Consider the following 18,100-nt stretch of genomic DNA (forward strand, 5'->3'; position numbering starts at 1 on the left):
CTCCACACCCCCCTTCACAGAAATTAACAACTCCAGTAGCATAATGTTGTTTTTGTACTGCTGCTCTCTCTACAGTAAAATATACTTTATTACTATTCGGGGGCTTTATCCCTTTATGACAACCAGTATCAAGAGTAATATTACACCAATAACTTGGTTTGCTAAGTATTAATACAAGGGAAATTATGCTAAGAGCACTGTGTGAGTTTAATTGCAATTCACACTTTAATATTTTGATTCAGCTGTAAAAATGTAGAATGAGAAACATTACAATTCTATTGGATACTAATAAATTGCGTTGTGGAGGAGGATATGAGCTGTACTTGCCATAATGAAGCACATTCTGCTTGCCATCTCTCTGTTTTGATCTTGCATGTGTATGATTTCATAGAAAGGTTCAGCAAAGGTGCTACAGAACAAGAAAGAAATTAATGTGGGGTTATATATTTTTATTTACAATAATTGGAAACAAAGTGAAAATAATGTAAATCATCTTCCTCATGTAGTATTTGTCAAGCATTTTCTTTATGCAAAATGTGAGATTCTTCAGAATGAGTCCTATCATGTTTAGTTATTTTTTCCTAGACTTAAGCTTTCCAGGTTTAGATATATCTAACAAAATGGCATTCTGAGAAATACTCAGATTCATCCTTTATTTTTTCCTAATAGAAATGACATTTTTAAACTGCTACATTTTTTCTCTTGTATTTCTATTCATAAATAAGGGACATACTGTGGCAGCAATGCTCCCATGGAGCAGAATCATAGAATTGTTTAGGTTGGAAAAGGCCTTTAAGATCATCAACTACTTACCCAGCACTGCCAAATCCAGCAGCAGGGGGGTTGGACTAGATGATCTTTTTAGGTCCCTTCCAACCCTTGGGATTCTGTGATTCTGTGATTCTGTGATTCTGTGATTCCCTGAGTGCCACATCTACATTGTTTTTAAGCACCTTCAGGGATAGTGACTCCACCACTTCCCTGGGCAGCCTGTTCCTGTGCTTGACAATCCTCTGGGGAAGAATTTGTTTCTAATATCCAATCTATACCTCCCCTGGTGCAACTCAAAGCCATTACCTCTCATTCTGTCAGTTCTTACTTGGGAGAAGAGACCAACCCCCACCTCACTACAGCCTCCTGTGAGGCAGCTGTAGGGACCAATAAGGCCCACCTTGAGCTCTCTTTTCTCCAGTATAAACTGCCCCAGGTCCCTCAGCTGTTCCTTATCACACTTGTGCTCCGATCACCAGCTCTGTCCTGTACTGGACCTGCTCCAGCACCTCAATGTCTGTCTTGTAGTGAGGGGCCCAGAACAGAACAGAGGATTTGAGGTGTGACCTCACCAGTGCTGAGTACAGAGGGATGATCACTGCCCTGGTCCTGCTGGCTATGCTGTTGCTGATACAGGCCAGGATGCTGTTGGCCTTCTTGGCTGCCTGGGCACAAGTTGGCTTATGCTCAGGTCCATCAATCAGCACCTCCAGGTCCTTTTCTGCTGAGCAGCTTTCCAGCCACACTTCCCAAACCCTGCAGTATTGCATGTGGTTGTTGTGGCCCAAGTGCAGGACCCAGCACTGAGCCTGGTTCAAACTCCTATGAATCTTGCTGGGCTACTCACATAGTTCTGTTGCATTTCTCTGTGTAACCATTTGCTGAAGGCAAATGTCTACTTGGCCCTGGTAACTAGTAACTTCAGCACATTATACCTGAGGCTGTCTCACAAGAGGCCCCAGGGCGGTGCAAACTGTTGTGCATGCACCATGAAATTACATGTGAGATGTTAGAGTTTTTGACCCACCTATGGAGCTTCCAGGTACCGTGTGCGTGTGTGAGAGAAAGAGAGACAGTAAATAGTCATGCTTTGGTTACTCACTTGCTTTCAATCAGCTGTCTATGCCCTGGATCAGCTGCTACAAAAGGCACTAGTTCTCCTGTTCAATCATTATAGCTCAATGAGAATAAAGCTGGAATCAAAGACTTTTATGCTGGTCACTGTAGATAGCTACAAAAAGATATGGTCTCAAGTCTAAAATCTTTCAATTAAGGCAAATAAATGACTGAAGAATGTAGGCTGCATTCAGACTGCACTTAAAGGTCTCAAACTTCCATGTCTTGCATGTTCTGAAGTAATTTGTATGTGTTCAAAGCACAAATCCTGTGGGGTTTCCTGATAGCAGCAGCAACCAAAAGGAGCCTGAGCTAACAGTTCAGTCTTACATTCTGACATCCAGACTGAAATACACAGAACTATGTGACTTCAGGCAAGTCACTCTAGGTCTTCTCTGTTACAGTAGCTGGGAAGCAGAAATAAAAATGTTTCTCTCCATCCCCATTATATTTTTCTGATTGAATTAGAATACTACTCATGTTCATTTTCCCCCTAGATTATTTTCAGAGAAGTACATGTATAGGTAGGAATGACCCCACTTCTATGCTGCTGATACAGAGGGAGCATAATCTCCTGTAGCAACACTTTCCTTAATTTATCAGTAGCAAGAACAAGATTAGTCACAAAATATTTTGGTATCAGTGCTTTGGTGTCACTCCACTAGTAGCAATACAAGGCTTCATGGAAGAGGTGATAAAGACCCAGCTCATATCTTCAGGGAGATTACCAGAGCACTACTTGAACAGAACTGCTGACCACCTACATATAGCTGATACTAAACAGTGGTTTACTCTGATTTTTACTTTGAATGTATGTGAATCATTGTGTGCGGGTAGGGGAGATGATGCAAGATTGATGATTAATTTTCTCTTTCTAAAGTTCAGAGAGAAATCAAGGCTTGTAGTAGCAACATTTACCTTTTCCTATCAGGCTTGATTTTTAAAGATCAATGTAGTTTTCCACTGGTCTTACTGAACTTTTTGGGGGATGAGAACAATTTAAGTGCACAGGAGTTTGTACATCATGTTGCCAGCAAGTTATGTCCTTTCATGTTCCCCTTCAATTCCTTCTCCACCTCCTGATCTGGGTATTTTGCTGTATCTGGTTCTCTGCCTTCTGCCTGCGCCGCTTTCAGGCTTAGTACAGATGACTGCACATTTCTCTCATTCCCAATTTAAACCCATCCATGTGTCTTGAATGAGCAGCTTTCACAGGGATCTTCTCAATTAAAATGTTCACAGAGTCATTAAACTAACTAATGGTAGAAACTTCAGTAGAAATAATGCTGTAATGAGACAAGCTTTCATCATCTTGCTGAGGAAAACATATTTCACTTGATTCAGATAAATTATATGCCCCTACATATTGTGATCAATATTTTAGTAAGACTTAGCATTTAACTATGTCATTTTTGAGTAATGAATAATCATGTTGAGTATATGAAAAAAGAATAATGACAGATATCACTGGACTGGTATGTTTTCTACTTCTCAAAATGATGTTTAAATTTTTACAAAAATGTTGTATAAAGGATTTAATGACTCAAACTTGTTCCCTCTAATGGATATCTATCATCTAACACTGCAACTGCTCTCAAAGTACAGGTTAACATAACTAATTCTCGAACGTGTTCAAATAGTTCTGTATTTTGATGGAGGAAAATGAAACCCAGTTGTCAGGGAATGTATGTGATAAAACTAGATTTCAGAAGCTGAAGGCCTCAGCAGACCACTAAAATTACTCTCTCATGTTGCATAATGGTAGTAGTACTTAGTGGTTTACGGCTACTCCATAGCTTTGCTATTATAGGAAACATGAGAGGTGTAAAGTAATTTTATCAGAAAGAATATCTAAAATAATGATTTTTAAATAATGTGCAGAAAACTACAGCAGCTGTCCTGAACTAGGCATCCTTTAATTTGTTTATTTACTTGCCTCTGCTTACTGTATCACATTTCTTCTGTGTACAGCCTTCCAAATGGCTCCTGACCTCATTTTTTAATGTTTATGCTTGAACCTACATTCTTAAAAGCATAAACCAGGACCAAAGGAAGCATTTTGATTTTCCTCTAAAACTCCCAATGCGATTTCAAGCACCTGCTTAAGAAAATCTTTGCCTCTTCTTAAGGCCTGTTGAATGAGCCATCAGTAAAGATGTGCATGTCTTAGAAAGATCATAGAATCAGGAAGCTTTTGTCACTGTAATCCAAAAAGAAATCTCTGTATCCATAATTTTTTCTCATTCAAGTAATCAGTTACTTGATTACATTGATCTGTGGTTGACTTCTTTTTCCAACAACTGATCTGTCATGGAGTTCTCAGATTGCAATTGGGGTGACAGATACTGTTTGTATTTTCAGTATCCTTAGGCTGTAGTTGGCTGTTCTGCTCTTAATTGACTTAATTTTTTCCATCATGGTGAGCAGGTACCTAAAACTAATTTGCAACTATATGACCACTGACATAGTGACTTGCTCTTGTACCTGGGTTTAGTGGTGCATTTTTGTACTTCTAACTTTAAAAAAATAAATATGGTATTCATAAGTATACCCTATTTCAATTGTGTTAAAGAGTTGCAGCAATCGCCTCAACTGCTGTTTCTGGGCCTTTAAAATTAAAATGGAGTGAACAAAAAGCAGAAGGGTCTATGATCACTTAGGTCAAATCTTCCCTCAAGCAGCTCTTCACTTGAAGGAGGTTTTCACTGTTATCTATAAGCACTGCATGTTTTAGTTACCTATACCTCACAAAGAGGTTTCTGTTCCTCACAGAGTGGACAAAAGGCTTTTCAGGTATCCCCTCAGTTTAGCTGGCTCTAAGGTTTACTTTCAGTATTTAGTTATTTTAGTGTAGTCCAGATAAATTTCTAATGCTTCCATTGTTTTATGGGAGAATAATTAGATCAGCTATAATCTTCTCATTATATTTACATAAATACAATTCTGCTTTTAAACTCCTTTCCAAGTGCGGCTTTTTCACTCAAAGTGAAATTCTTCCTTTGTCAATATCAATGTTTTCCTTAGGGATGAAACACCTATACTATATAATATATATATATATTCCTATATACTATACTATATAATAGGAAAATTCACATTAATGCTATCACAAGGATGATGATTACTGGCTCTTACAGGGCTAGTTTTCCACAATGACACAAAGGCATTCTAAAACACTTTTTCATAAATTAGGTCATTTAAATCAGTTCAATATGTAAGCCATGGCAGCAAATTTTTCACTTGGCAGCTCTTCATTTTGTAGCTTGGATTAATTCTGATTCTGCCAAGTTACTCACTTTTATCCTCAAAACTTAATTTTCAGTAAATGTAGTGACATCACAAAAGGGTATAACATCATTTGGTGCCACCTGCCTCTTCTGGCTGTGGAGATGACTTCACAAGGCACAGACACTGTAACAGCAGAATCACAAGTGAACCACATAAGTGACAAGGCAGCAGTTTTCCACTAGTGATGAAGGGGGGGGGAAAGAAAGTGGGAGTGGAATTGCACTCCAGGCCAGTGATGGGAGTAAATAGAAGTTATACTACTTGCTTTTAGAAATAGATTTTAAAAACATAAGTCATTTAATGACCTTACTCTGGGGTGCCTCAGTGCTAGTGCTGTACAAACACATGGTAAAAGACAGTCTATGCCCCAGTAACTTTAACAGCCCTCTCGGTTTCCCCCTGGCAATATTATTATGCTTCAACCCTCTCCTCTGGGGTAGGATGAAGGCCTCTGCCTCCTCCTCTTGATTATTTTAACAGACCTCTGGTTAGCGCGCAGAGTGAACCCTCTAGACTTTGCCGTCAGCATTACAGTCCTTTCAAAGCTCACCTGGCAGGTTTCCCAGAAAAGCAAGACACGGTCATTTAAGCTGGTTGCCAGGAAAAAGACTGAATAATGCTCATTCTAGCTATTTGTTTGGGATACTGGTTCTCACTTTATGAAATAAATATGCCAGGCATTCATCTCTTGAATGAAAAGAAATTGCTGCAACGGTCTTGCACTGTTCTCAGCAGAACCTTTCCAAGACCTCTCAAAGGCCTTTGACAGTCCATCTCGGATGCTCTAATCCTAACGCTATTTCTGTATGGAGTATCAGTTTCACCAGGTCTTCCAGGGCTCAGATGGAGTTCAAATGGGGAGGCTTCTCTATCGTTGTCTTGCACATGGGCCTGAAGATCTTTTTCTCAAGTCAGACCTGGCTTTTGTTTAGTGTAAAAATCTTAGGGGGGTGAACACCCAAACCCAGTAACTTTCATGCAGTGCTCTGTGCTTGCCAGAGAATGGATGTGGGCTGGTACTTTAAAGGTATTTTCTATACTATAACATTTGTTACATTATACTAAAGTAGGATGTAATAAGCTTATAGGATCCATCCATTAATGACCGATGTCTGGATGATTGGCTGTGTCTGCCCATGGAACGCAGACACTTCTGGTTTTCTTGCAACACAGCAGGAAGAAGCTTCCCAACTCAAGTCTTTCGGCTTCCCTATGCACCAGTAAAATGCTCCCAAAATCCTGTGTAACTGATCAAATATCTGAACCAAGACTCCAGATACCTTCAAATGGGTATGCATTTGTGAAACACAGTGATCCTGCAATTAAGTTGACATAATATATTAATGGGGGGGTTGTCTTTTTTTTTTTTTTTTTCCCCAAGAAAAGAAACATTTTGTCAGTATTTAACAACCTCCTAATAGGGGAAAGTCTGTCCTTAAATGAATTTCAATTTTGTCTGACTTCCTCATTATATACATGGAATATTTTATACATGTGGATGCTACTTGCACTTTTTAATGCTTTGTGTGTATCATCAAATTCCTTTGTTTGATATTGGACAGCTAGACAAATACTGAAGTTGTGCTTGGATTCTGTTGCTTCCTTGTAGTTAATCCCGAATGGCTACAGGATCTGCTCTGAACATATTTGTTAGAGATGCCATACTCTGGTATTAGTAGAAAACAGGAAAGTCTATTTTCCTAACATAGTGTGATCAGGCAATTGAGGTTGAAGGAGATGAACATAACAGAGTGATCTTATCAGGATAACAGAAGAAAGGGGGGAAAGAGGAAGGGAACAAGATATCAACTTTTCTTGCCTGGTATTCCTTCTCTGTGCTAATGCCATCTGCCATATATTACTCTTTTTGTTTCCTTCATAAAAAGGAAGCTTTGCCTAATCTTAAGTTTCTGCAAAGTGCATTAGAGAATATCATCATAAAAATCACTGAAGATGAGAGAGTACTTCAGCAGCTTATATATAGACATCATTGCTGTAAAGTGCTTCTGTCTTTTGAAAGCAACATGGCAGAAAGAAGGAAACTTGATGTGAAAAGCCTTTTTACCATGCTTTTGCACTTCAATTTTCTGGCTGTGTTTGTGTTTCAAAGTTGGTATGGTAGTTTTGTTTTACGCTGTGAGTTAGCTTTGGTTCCACTCATAAGGAACATATGGTCATGCAATCAGTTAAAAAGCAACTACAGGGATTGCTCCTGCATGCCAGGCTAGGAGAGAGTAAGAGCCATCCTAAGCCCATAAGCAATTGGTCTGGTTAAAGGAAGGGATTGCAGCAGATGATCTGCTCACATTGGCCTATCATTTACAATTGATAAGCATGAAATAAAATTTTGTCTCTTAAATCTTAGAAGGTAGCCAGCTGCTTTAAAACCTGCAAAACTGAGTATTGGCCATAAACTTAATAACATGAAAAAAAAAAAAAAAAAGAGTGGAGAGGATGGGAGAGAAGGATCAAATCAATCCTACTTCATTAATAAAATATCTATTTGAAAATCTAATTGGATTTGATTTTTTTTTTTAATAGATTTTTTTTTGTACTTTTGACCACCTGGGCTCTCCGAATTCCTAGTTGGGTGACTCTCCCTCTTGCTTTTCACAATTGATTTGTATCTGTTTTCTGATAGATCATCTTGGTTTGGACTGACTTTCTCGTAGCTTTTGAATATGGTGCCTTGCCTTGGCTAGTTTTGAAGGTTTAGACTATTCTGGCTGTTTTAAGAGTCGCCTGGCTAATGTGCAGAGTGACAGTAATAAACAGGAATCTCATTATTATTGGCTTCCCCCCCGTACTCACTGTTTTTCTGACAGTGGCAAAGCATTCTGGCGAAGCTGTGGGATCACATAGTGTTGCAGTCTAAGCACTGCAATACTTCCAACATGATTGCTGGTTTATCTGTGCGCTTCTCTTGAAAGCATTGGTTTACAAATATTAGGGAGGACTTCCTCACCACCCGAATGGCATTCTTAGGGCTTTTGCTGTGGCATGTGGCCAGCATACAGAGAGGTACCAAAAGAGGAAGCTGAAACCGCCTACGACCAATCTGCATCTGACTATTGTGGGACCTCATAACATCCACCACACACCTATGAGCAGAGCATGATGAAACTCAGTGTGTCCTTGCAGCTAGCTCTGGACACATCTTAACATATGATATATAAGAGCTTGCCACTGCTAGCTCTAATATAATAAAAATATCAAAGAACTCTGTTTCCTAAAGGAGTATGGAAAAACTTACTGAAGGAAGGATTATCCATCAGGATGTGGTAACATTCTCCCTTCTTACAGTAAGAAAACTTACCAATATATTTTCAGAAGCAATCATTGTATTAAATTATTATTGTTTCATAAAATAGGAGCAACAATGCTAATAAGAGAATAACTCTGCACAGTTACATAAATCACTCAGGCAGCACAGAGATGTTAGTTACAATTAGGATGGCAAGAAGATAAAGATTACCTATACATATGCACTTGAAACTGAGTAACAACATGCATTCAGTAACTAAAATTCTTCCGTAGTTCTAAATGGGAAATGTAGCCATAGAGGCAGCACATGATGGATTTCTACTTTATACATGCATCTGTTAATGGTGATTTTTTTTTTCTTTCTGATATATAAGCTTTAGGATATATAAGATTTATGCACTCATGCCAAGAGCCTGTTCTCACAGAGTTGGGCTAAATGTTCTTGTTCTACCTTCAAACAGATGCTAATATTAACTTAATTTTCAATGTATTAACGTAATTTTTGTGCTTTATCTAAGGTGTTATAAATATGCTCTCTATACATGTTTAGTGCAGTATGAATGAGACACAGAAAGAAAAATCAATCATTGCTTCACAGAGAAATATGAACTCTGTTAGCTTCATTTTTCACACTGTGAAAATGACTTGACCTTCCTTTCCTCAGAAATCCAAATATCTCCGATCTGTATTCAACAGCATAGCTGGGCACAAATTTTCCATTAACATTTTCTGGATAGAAAACTGTAATTTTATTCTTGTTGTTTTGTGGAAAAAATAGGGTTTTCTTTGGATCAAATGAAGTATTTTCAACAGAAAAGCTTTCTGTGCTGTCTCACAAGGGCTGCAGTTCAGTTACCTTAGCCTCTGTGGCTGTGAGCTGCTGGCCTCAGTCTCTCTTGCCTGACCCATCATGGCCACAGTCCTGACATTCCTCCTTCATGAACATGGGCAACAGGGTGGCTGGTGGCTGCTTGCAGCCTTGTTGCTGAGCCCTGCCTTTGGAGCAGAGCCCTGACCAGGCCCTCACTATGACTTCTCCATATCTCCCTCCTTGTCTTTTGTCTGTCTTTGCGTATACAGGTAACGTGTACAAAGCCTGTGGGTAACAAGGTTAGTGTGGGATGTGCGTAGGTTTGAAACAGAGAGGTTGAGGCTGGGGTGCCGCTTTCCTGCTTCAAACTCTGTGCCCTGCTGTCTGATGCTGAACCTGAAGGAGGAGGTGGGAAGTCTGGCCATTTTGGCACAACCTCTGCAACTCCCTGGGTTGTATGGTGATTTCAGCCTTGTGATTCTTACCTATGGCCACTCAGACTTGACCACAGCAGCAGCTGCCCAAGGGAGCCAGGCATTTATGCCTTCTCCTTCTCTAACCTTAACCCAGGACAACTGTCAAAGCCACCCACCAGGAGCATCCAGTGGGAAAGCTGGCTCTGGGCTTGTAGAGCAGGATGTGCAGAGGAAGGGCTGGTTGGTGCAGGGCAGGGCCTGCTGCGATGGCAGCAGGACTCACAGCCCCATGGGCACAACCACAGCCGAAGTTGTGCTGAGCCTGTGTTCCCCTTCACAGCAGACTCTGGGGCCGGCTGGCAGTGAGCTGGGCCAGGAGGCCTTGCTGACGGTATTATCCCTGTTCAGAGCTGCTGCAGGAGCTGGGAACCGCAGCTGCGGTTTCCACTGTAACTGTAAAAGAGGTCACCCGAGGGCAGTTGAACTTTCTATTCCTGTCAGTTTGGGTAAATGACCCCTTTGCTATTTGAAGCGAGAGCGGGGCAGCCTCATGCTTACTCTTGGCCCAGAGCTGGCAGGCTACAGTGGATGCTTGCTGCCCGTGGCTGGTGGCTATGCACTATGGGAGGACACGCTGCCCTGGCATGCTCCCCACAGCCCTTTGCTCCCATCATGAGCCCGGCCAACTCCTGCTCCAGCCAGTGCATGCTGAGGTCGTGTGGGGCCAAGCGTGGCCGCTGGCAGCGGAGCGTGCTGTGTCCCTCCTCCTGCCAGCCCTCATGGCAGCACGCAGCAGGGCCCTGGCTGGGTGTCCGCACTGGTGACTACACCCAGGCATGTCCTCGGGTTGGAAACTTGACTGCCAAAAAGCTGTTTCATGCACACTTTCTGGTGCAGCTGAGGGAGCGGGGCGTTTGAGCTGCAGGTGCCAAACGTGACTTCTGAGGAGGACTATCTCTAAAATTGCCCTTCATGGGAACTGCAGGTTTGCTTGCTCATGCTGGGTCTCTTAGCCCTTATCTTTGCTAGAATGAGCTCTAAAAGCCTTTTTGGGCAGACTATTCCTTGCAGCATTTACTAGTTTCTGAAGAATTTAAAGGGTTTACCTTAAGAAAGTGAGCGTACTAATAGCTGGGAAGTGGTTTTTCTTTCTGCTGGAGAAGAGGAACTGTACCCTGCAGGGGTGGCTGGCTGGCAGCCACCAGACCCTGCACTGGGAAGAGGGGCAGTTGCAACTGCCAACCCCTGCAAGTCCTGCTAAAGAATGCTTTTAGTAAGTCGTTTAGTTGAGTTTAATGGGTCAAGCTCAAGATACAAAAAATAAGTGTCATTGAATTTATCAGGTGACAGACTAGGGTTTTATTAATAGTAATTAAAATAAAACAAAAAAAAAAAAAAAAACAAACCCCAAAACCAAAACACCACCAAAATCTCTGTACCTGTTTCTGGAGAAAAATTCTGAAAATGTGCTCCCACCTCCCATATTGGTTCAAAGTACTGGCCACAAATGATGATTTTGAACAGGGCTTTTAAACCGAACAATGCTAAAATAAGAAAAAGAAGAGGGGGGCCTGACTCATGATACTTGAGCAATGTGTTTGAGTCTGTTTGTGAAGAGAGCATCGGTGCTAGAAGGGAAATGCTGTTTGCACCTGCCTGCCACAGTGGGGATGGGAAGCAGTGCTCTGGGTTTTCTGGGTGTGAGCACAGACAGTCAGCACTGCCTGGCCTGAGCTCCCCCCCTGTGGGGGATCCACAGACACAAGATGCAAATGTTACTCTTGCAGTGAAGCCCAGGCTAAGATGATGAAGTCTGCCACGTTTGACTTCCACTGATAACAGTTCCACAGCTTTTCCTGTGCAATATTTTTAACCCAGAAGCACTTATAAAGCATTTGTGTACTCCTTAGGAAGGCAGAAATCGTGGATTACATTAGCTGCTCTGCCACTGATCTAATTTATAATCTTAGATTTGTCTCTTAATTCTTCTTCTGTTAATGCTTCTGTTAGAGGGTTCACTGGAGTCTCTGTGACAGAAGAGCTGGGTGCTGTGACTGGCTGTGTGAGCCTTCCAGTCTGGGGCATGTTTCTAAAGAGGGGACCGCACCGAAGCAAGGGTCCTTTCACATTTGGTCAACATGGAGTCCCTGAGACCTGCTGGAACACGGGGAAGTTCAGGGTGCGACCAGTCCTATGGAAAACTGGAGTAACGAACATAGCTTTGGTGTTGTCTCAGTGTATGTACTTGTTTGCTTAACGGGTATATGTATTTGGAATGTTGTACTTATAAAATGGGTATGGAAAATCATGACATGTTGGTGTTTAGAAGGCAGTTGGTTACAAAAGCAGGCGGTCAGGGTGTGTGAACCTGGGTAGAAAGTGAGCTGATTTCGGGGATGGAGGATACAGTGGGCCCTTTTCCCCGTTTGTGTGTGTGTGTGAGGCAGCCTGTAACTGTGGTTGGCCTTCCCCTGGGCAGGTGGAGAGCAGGATGCTCTCCGCAGGAGTGTTCTGGGCATCTGTCCTGCTGATGGCCGCAGGTGAGCGGTGCCACTTCCCACCGGTCGCGAACACAGGGCAGCACGAAGGGCTCTGCCATCCCAGTCGGGAGCAGATGCTGCTTGCCGGCCCGGAGTGCTGGGGACACCCCTTCTCGTTCACCCACCGGGCCGGGGCTTTCCTGTGCCCCCTCTCGCCATCCTGCACCTCCCGGTGAAACTGACCCCGGGCCGGATCCGTGCTACCCTTTTGCGTCAGCGGGAGCCCGGTTCGTTCACTCACAGGAGTTCGCCTGGGCAATTAAATTAGAGGTGCCTATTTTTCTCTTTCCCTTACCCCCGCTTCTTTCTCCCCTTCTCCCAGCGCAACCAGGACGCTCTTGGATTACCCTTAGGCGAGAAGCGCCGCTGCCCACCCAATCCCTCCCCAAACTTCCAGGCGCACCGTGGCGTGGGGCTGCGAGGCTCCGCCAGATCCCGCCGGTGCTGCGGCGGCGGCTCCATGCCGCGGCTTCGGGCCGCCCCGGCTCCTCCCCTCGCGGTGTGCGAGCGGGTGTGTGTGTGTGAGTGTGTGCGTGCGCCAGGGCCGCCGCCGCCGCCGCTCCCGCCGCTCCCAGCCGGGCAGCCAGCCGAGCCGCGCTGCTGGCGGCGGCGGCGGCGCTCCGCGAGCCCCGGGCGGCTCCGCGCGGCCCCGGCGGCCGCCGCTCCCCGCCGCTGCCCCTGCCCGTGCCCGTGCCCATGCTGGCCGCGCTGCCCTAGCCGTGCTGGCTCGGCGCTCCTCGGCTCGGCGCGGGGCGGGGAGGGGGCACCACTTCTCTGAGTCTCCCCACCACATCGTTATGGACCTATTCGACTTTTTCAGGGACTGGGACTTAGAGCAGCAGTGGTAGGTTTTGGGTTTTTTCGGGTGTTTTTTGGGTTTTGTATTCTCCCCCCCTCCCGTTCCCCCGTCTCTCCACTCCTCTCCTCTAACAGCTGCCGGTTTCCTCTCCTCCCTGCCCTTATCGCTCCCCGGTGCCTTAGCCTTTGTTGAGGGGCGAAGCACCCGGTGCCCGCCGGGGCGCTGGTCCGCGCTGTGCCCGCGGGGAGCCGCGCCGGGGCCGCCGTGCTCCGGCTACGCTACGCAGCCGCGCTCCGGAGCCCCGGCCCCGGCCGGTGGGAGCACCTCGCGGTGCGTCGGCTGCGGGGCGAAGTTGAGCCGGCGGGGGAGCGCCGGGATATGCCGGGGTGCCGGCGGCAGCAGCCCCTTCCCCGGGCAGCGCAGCGCCGCGGAGCCGATGTTTTCCCCTGGAACGCGGCTTCGCTCACGTTGTGCTTACTGCTGTCAGTGGCAATATTCCTTTCGCGGGGGAAAACGCAACTGTAGTTTTGCCGTGTGGCACAGTTCAGCTGTAGCCCTGTTCAGTATTGTGTGTGTGTGTGTGGGGGGTGCTGCTGGGGCTGGTTTTGCAGGTTTCCTCTTCTGGATGAAGCGTTATTGAAGTTAGTTTTGGAAGTGGGAAGATCAGTCCCTGTGATATTATAACAGGTTTCTCCTTCCTCCCCCCGGTCTATTTCTTTTCTTTATTGCTCCCCACGCCCCCCACAAACCCCCCTTAAAAAAAAAAAAAAAAAAAAAAAGTGGAATTTTAGGTTTATATTGCTCTGCAGGTACGTGCACACCTTGAAAAGGTCGGCACATCTATTTAAGCGTGTTGTAAACTTGTCACCAAAGTGAATGCTAAGGAATTTTCGGTGGGTGACAAGTAGCTGAGAAAGTTAGAATTTGGGTAGGTATTTAGTTGCTTCCCCGGCTGGTTAATGAGGTCATGCTTATTCTGTGGCTGTTTTTATCAGTTCTTGCTTTACTTTTCAATTTAGCAGATACAATTCTTCAACTATGCATGGTGAAATTCAGCGGTTGGTTACTGCTTTGTTAAATGCTCTTAGGCTGGAGTGCATTTTGCCACGAAAAAAGGAGACTAAAATACTGTATTTTGTGATCCTAATCTCTAAATGTCACCCAGATTATATGTGTGTATGCATGAGCATTTGGACCTCATGTTTTGCAGAGGGTTTACTTTACTTTGTTGATAATACAAAGGTATGTCTAGGAAAAAAGATAATATATTGAGTTAATAACTATCATTTTGCCAAATGCAGTTTAACAGCTATGGTTGCAAATCCAAGATAATCAGAACCAAATACCTGTCACGTTCCATTTTACAGCAATTTGGAGTAAATCCTTGGAACCGTAAATTACACTCTATCAATATTAATCTGCAAGCAGGCGTTTTGGATCATGTGCGTGTTTTATCAGCTCTACATAAGCCATCATATTATATTTTTTAATAACCATGCTGTTGTTATTTAAAAGTAATAATCACAATAAAATTAGTGCTCAATTAAATATTATGCTTCTACTCCACTATCTTTACTGTGCTGCACTAATTTATTTTGCAGACAACTGATAACCACCGTATTACTACTCAAATAATATTTGCATATAATTTGCCTAATTTATAGCGTGGGCAACATCATTAATTTAATAGAAGCTGTTACAACCCAATATGTGGGTGTAGTTCAAATGCTAGGAACATTACAGGTATTGAGTTTTAATGTTTGCTTAATAACTTACTTTCATTTGGCTGTGGTTTTATGTGGATTTAGAGATGTGCATCAGAAAGAAGGGAACTCTTGCACCTCTGTTTTTCCATAAAATATGAACTTATTGCCACTCGTTCTAGAAATTCCATTTGCTTGCTTCCATAAAGTGAAATTTATTGTTTCTAGAGGTTTTTAAGGTCCACGAGGAAAGAACATTTTTACTTTGACTGTTTCAAAGTGTTTGATATCTACACAAACTCTCTGTATGGCACAGGCTTTCACAGACAATTACTCATTGCAGAAATCAAGTTGAATTTAGCTTTTAATAATCCAATTAATATGTGCAAGTATACATGTATATAATATGTAAGTATGTAATCTACATGTATCCACAAACATTACACGTATTTTATACATGTAAGGATTTCTGTCTCTGACAAGTAGTTGTGTTGCTTACGGAGTTGAATTTAGCTTATCTATCCATAATTATGTGCATGTGTATATATGTAATATGTTATACACATAATTTCTGTGTACCCAGAAATATGCAGCTTACGCATCAAGATTTATTGTTTTTTTTGGCTGTTACTTTGTACTATTTGTGTGGTTACTTCATAATATTTACAAATAAGTATATATAACATGATGTGTGAGTCGCTGCTTATTCTGAAACTGTCCTCCTCCCTTCTGTCTGTAAGCTAGCCTTCGTAAAACATGTTACACAAGCATTTGTAAGGCAGTTAGAGACCCTCTTCTGCATTCCTTATGAACCCCAAACTTCTGCTAATCTGTGCTGCAGTCGCCAAGAAGGCAAGCTCAGGCCTACAGTGTGTGTGTGTGTGTCTGTGTCTGTGTTTCTCTGTATTATCTGTATGCGAAGTACAACAGAAACATAGTCACCCTGTGAAATATACTAAAAAATACAGCCTGAGCAGAAGTGTTTTGTTTTTTTTTTTTAATCCTGTGAAAAGGTGTAATGCATTCTCGTTATATCACAGAATGACTGCCCAAAAGTTTGGGGCTGATGGGAAAAATACACTTAATTTCCACCCCCCTCAGTGGAGGTATGTCTTTGTGTCACTCCTTGAAACAAACGTATTTTGTCAAGAACTGTCAGAGTTACAGTGTGCGCTGCTGCTACATGTGTTCTTGAATTCTCACCTGGCATTCCCGATGATTAGTGGGAGCTTTGTCTTGATACAAACTGCAGAATCAGCCCTTTAGTTCCCCATATTACAAGAGATCACAGTAGTATAAGCACGAGGTGTTTAATTGAACCTTCATCAAGAATGCAGCTGGGAGGGTAGCCAGGGGTTGGTGTGAGGGTTTTTGTTAACACTTGGGTAAAATGTGTAAAATAAGGCCTCGAATATCCCAGTAGATGTTTTGCCAGAATTCCAGGCTTGAAAAGCTGAAAAAAATACCAAAACCACCAAACAATTTCAATGAATCCAAATTCTGGCTGAGGTGAAAGGGTTCCTGGGTGAACAAGAAATGTTCACCTGGGCTTGCATTTAGTGTGAGCTATTCTATGAGAGAGAAAGGAAGGGAGATGGGTATAATGAAAAGCTTGAATGCCTGTGTGCACCAAGGGGACCACTTGCTGTTAAAAATCAAATTTCATCTTTTAAATCACTTTCCACGCTTGTCTGTGGTAACCAAGTAAATGAAATCTTCAGGTGTCCTGGGACCATGTGGCTAGATTTGAACTTGCTTACAGAGTAAGGTGGTGCCATTAATCAGCAGCTGGGAAGCAGCAAAACCCAACAAAACCCCAAGCACCCCAGAATATAAAGCTTCTCAGTAACACAAACAAAGGTGGAGCGATTTGTGGTTTACGTTTTGTTTATTGTCATTGGTATTAAATATTATTTAAGTACTCCAATCTTTAAAAAAAGTAGAAGTCAAGAAAATACTTAGTGTGGGAAATGCATGTTGAGGTATATAAAATAAAACCTGGTGAAGGGAAATAAGCTTAGTAGGTAAGAGTATTGTCGTGGCTGTGTGGTTGTGATGGGGGAGACTTCTCACTGCAGAGAAACAAATCTCTTGTTTTTTGTTGGTTTTTTTTTTTTCTTTTTTATATCATGTATCACAAGTAGCCTAATTACAGCCAAACCAGCAAACTGCCAGTTATACAGGAAGAGGCTTAAACTCACTAAACTGTTATATAAATAGAAAGTTCAAAGGTCTGTTTGTGGCTGACAAAGCTGAGAACAGGCCATCTGTGGGCCAGGTTCCTCTCCTGTAAGAATGTAAAAACATGCTGCATGCCACGGTAGCGTGTACTTTCAACGTAGTCCTCAACCTGGAGGGGGTGATCCTGCTCTCCAGACAAAGGTGGACTGTTTCAGTTCCAGCCTTGGGTATTTCCTCCCCTTCACCCACCTTCCCTCTCCCCTCTTTGCCTTGTGCCTCTGCAGAAGACCTTCTCAGTTACTGTTTCTTCACCAGGGTCTACAATAGCTCACTAAGTGAAAAGTCTTCTGAATGTGGAGAGTGTTGTGGAATGTGTGAAGCAGAGTAGATAGACTCTTGGGGGATTAGATTTATTTTTGTATTTTTATTTATATTTTGGGATGGTGGTGGCAGCATTAGTAAAGGAGAAAGTCACAGTTTGAATGGATTTCTGTAAGGTTTTTTGCCCCCTCCCTTTCTTCTCCTTAAGGATATTACAGTTGAATTGCAGTTACTTTATGGATTTGTATTACAGACATCCCTGAGTAATTATTTGAAAATGTTTCATTTTCAATTTGCTTTGAAAGTGTAAATGGATGGATTGTGTGGCTGCTGGTGGGTGGGTGAGGGGGATTAGAGGCTGTCAAAACAAGCAGCTGAGGAAGACCAAAAATAGTCTTGGGCCAAAACCTGTATTTGAAGTACATCCTGATTTAGTAATTCTTCCCTGGCTGGTATTGAACTCCATAGAGTGTAAATCTTAAAAGAATTTGGCCGACTGCAAACATTAAGCTCATATCTATCTTATGAGGCAAAATTACTATCAGTTTAACAGCATTTGAATTGTTTTCCTAATGATTCATTCAAGAATTTAATTACTTCTAAAATATACAAATTGGGATGGGGAGTAGATTCTTCAGATACTGTTCAGCTGTCCTGAAGCCAGGCAGAACTTCTGAGTGCTTAAGCACTTTGTATATGAATGCCTATTACATTGTTTGGGATTTTCTTTTTGAGTAAAAGATGGTGTTATGATGCAGGTCCTTCAGTCAAGCAGAATTACTCCTTTTGTTTGTCTGACAAGATAGTCATTGCAACCTGTAATTTAACTAAATAATTTAATGGGAAAATGTGACATTCTACAGGAGAATTAAATTAAATGTACTAAATGA

General features: G+C 42.7%; 1 protein-coding gene across 3 annotated transcripts in view; it reads left to right on the forward strand.

Annotated features, from left to right (window-relative positions):
• Positions 1-18,100, forward strand: part of AFF2 (ALF transcription elongation factor 2) — a 371,177-nt gene that overhangs the window by 17,612 nt on the left and 335,465 nt on the right. Inside the window, exon 1 of one of the 3 annotated variants that reach the window (XM_065689680.1) lies at positions 12,850-13,050. The exons of the other annotated variants lie outside the window; for them this stretch is intronic. Coding sequence (XP_065545752.1) covers positions 13,004-13,050 — 47 coding nt within the window. The 5' untranslated portion in view covers positions 12,850-13,003. Of the gene's footprint in view, positions 1-12,849; positions 13,051-18,100 lie in introns of those variants that run through there. 3 annotated transcript variants of the gene reach the window in all.

Source organism: Lathamus discolor, chromosome 9, assembly GCF_037157495.1.
Source record: "Lathamus discolor isolate bLatDis1 chromosome 9, bLatDis1.hap1, whole genome shotgun sequence".
Lineage (NCBI taxonomy): Eukaryota > Metazoa > Chordata > Aves > Psittaciformes > Psittacidae > Lathamus > Lathamus discolor.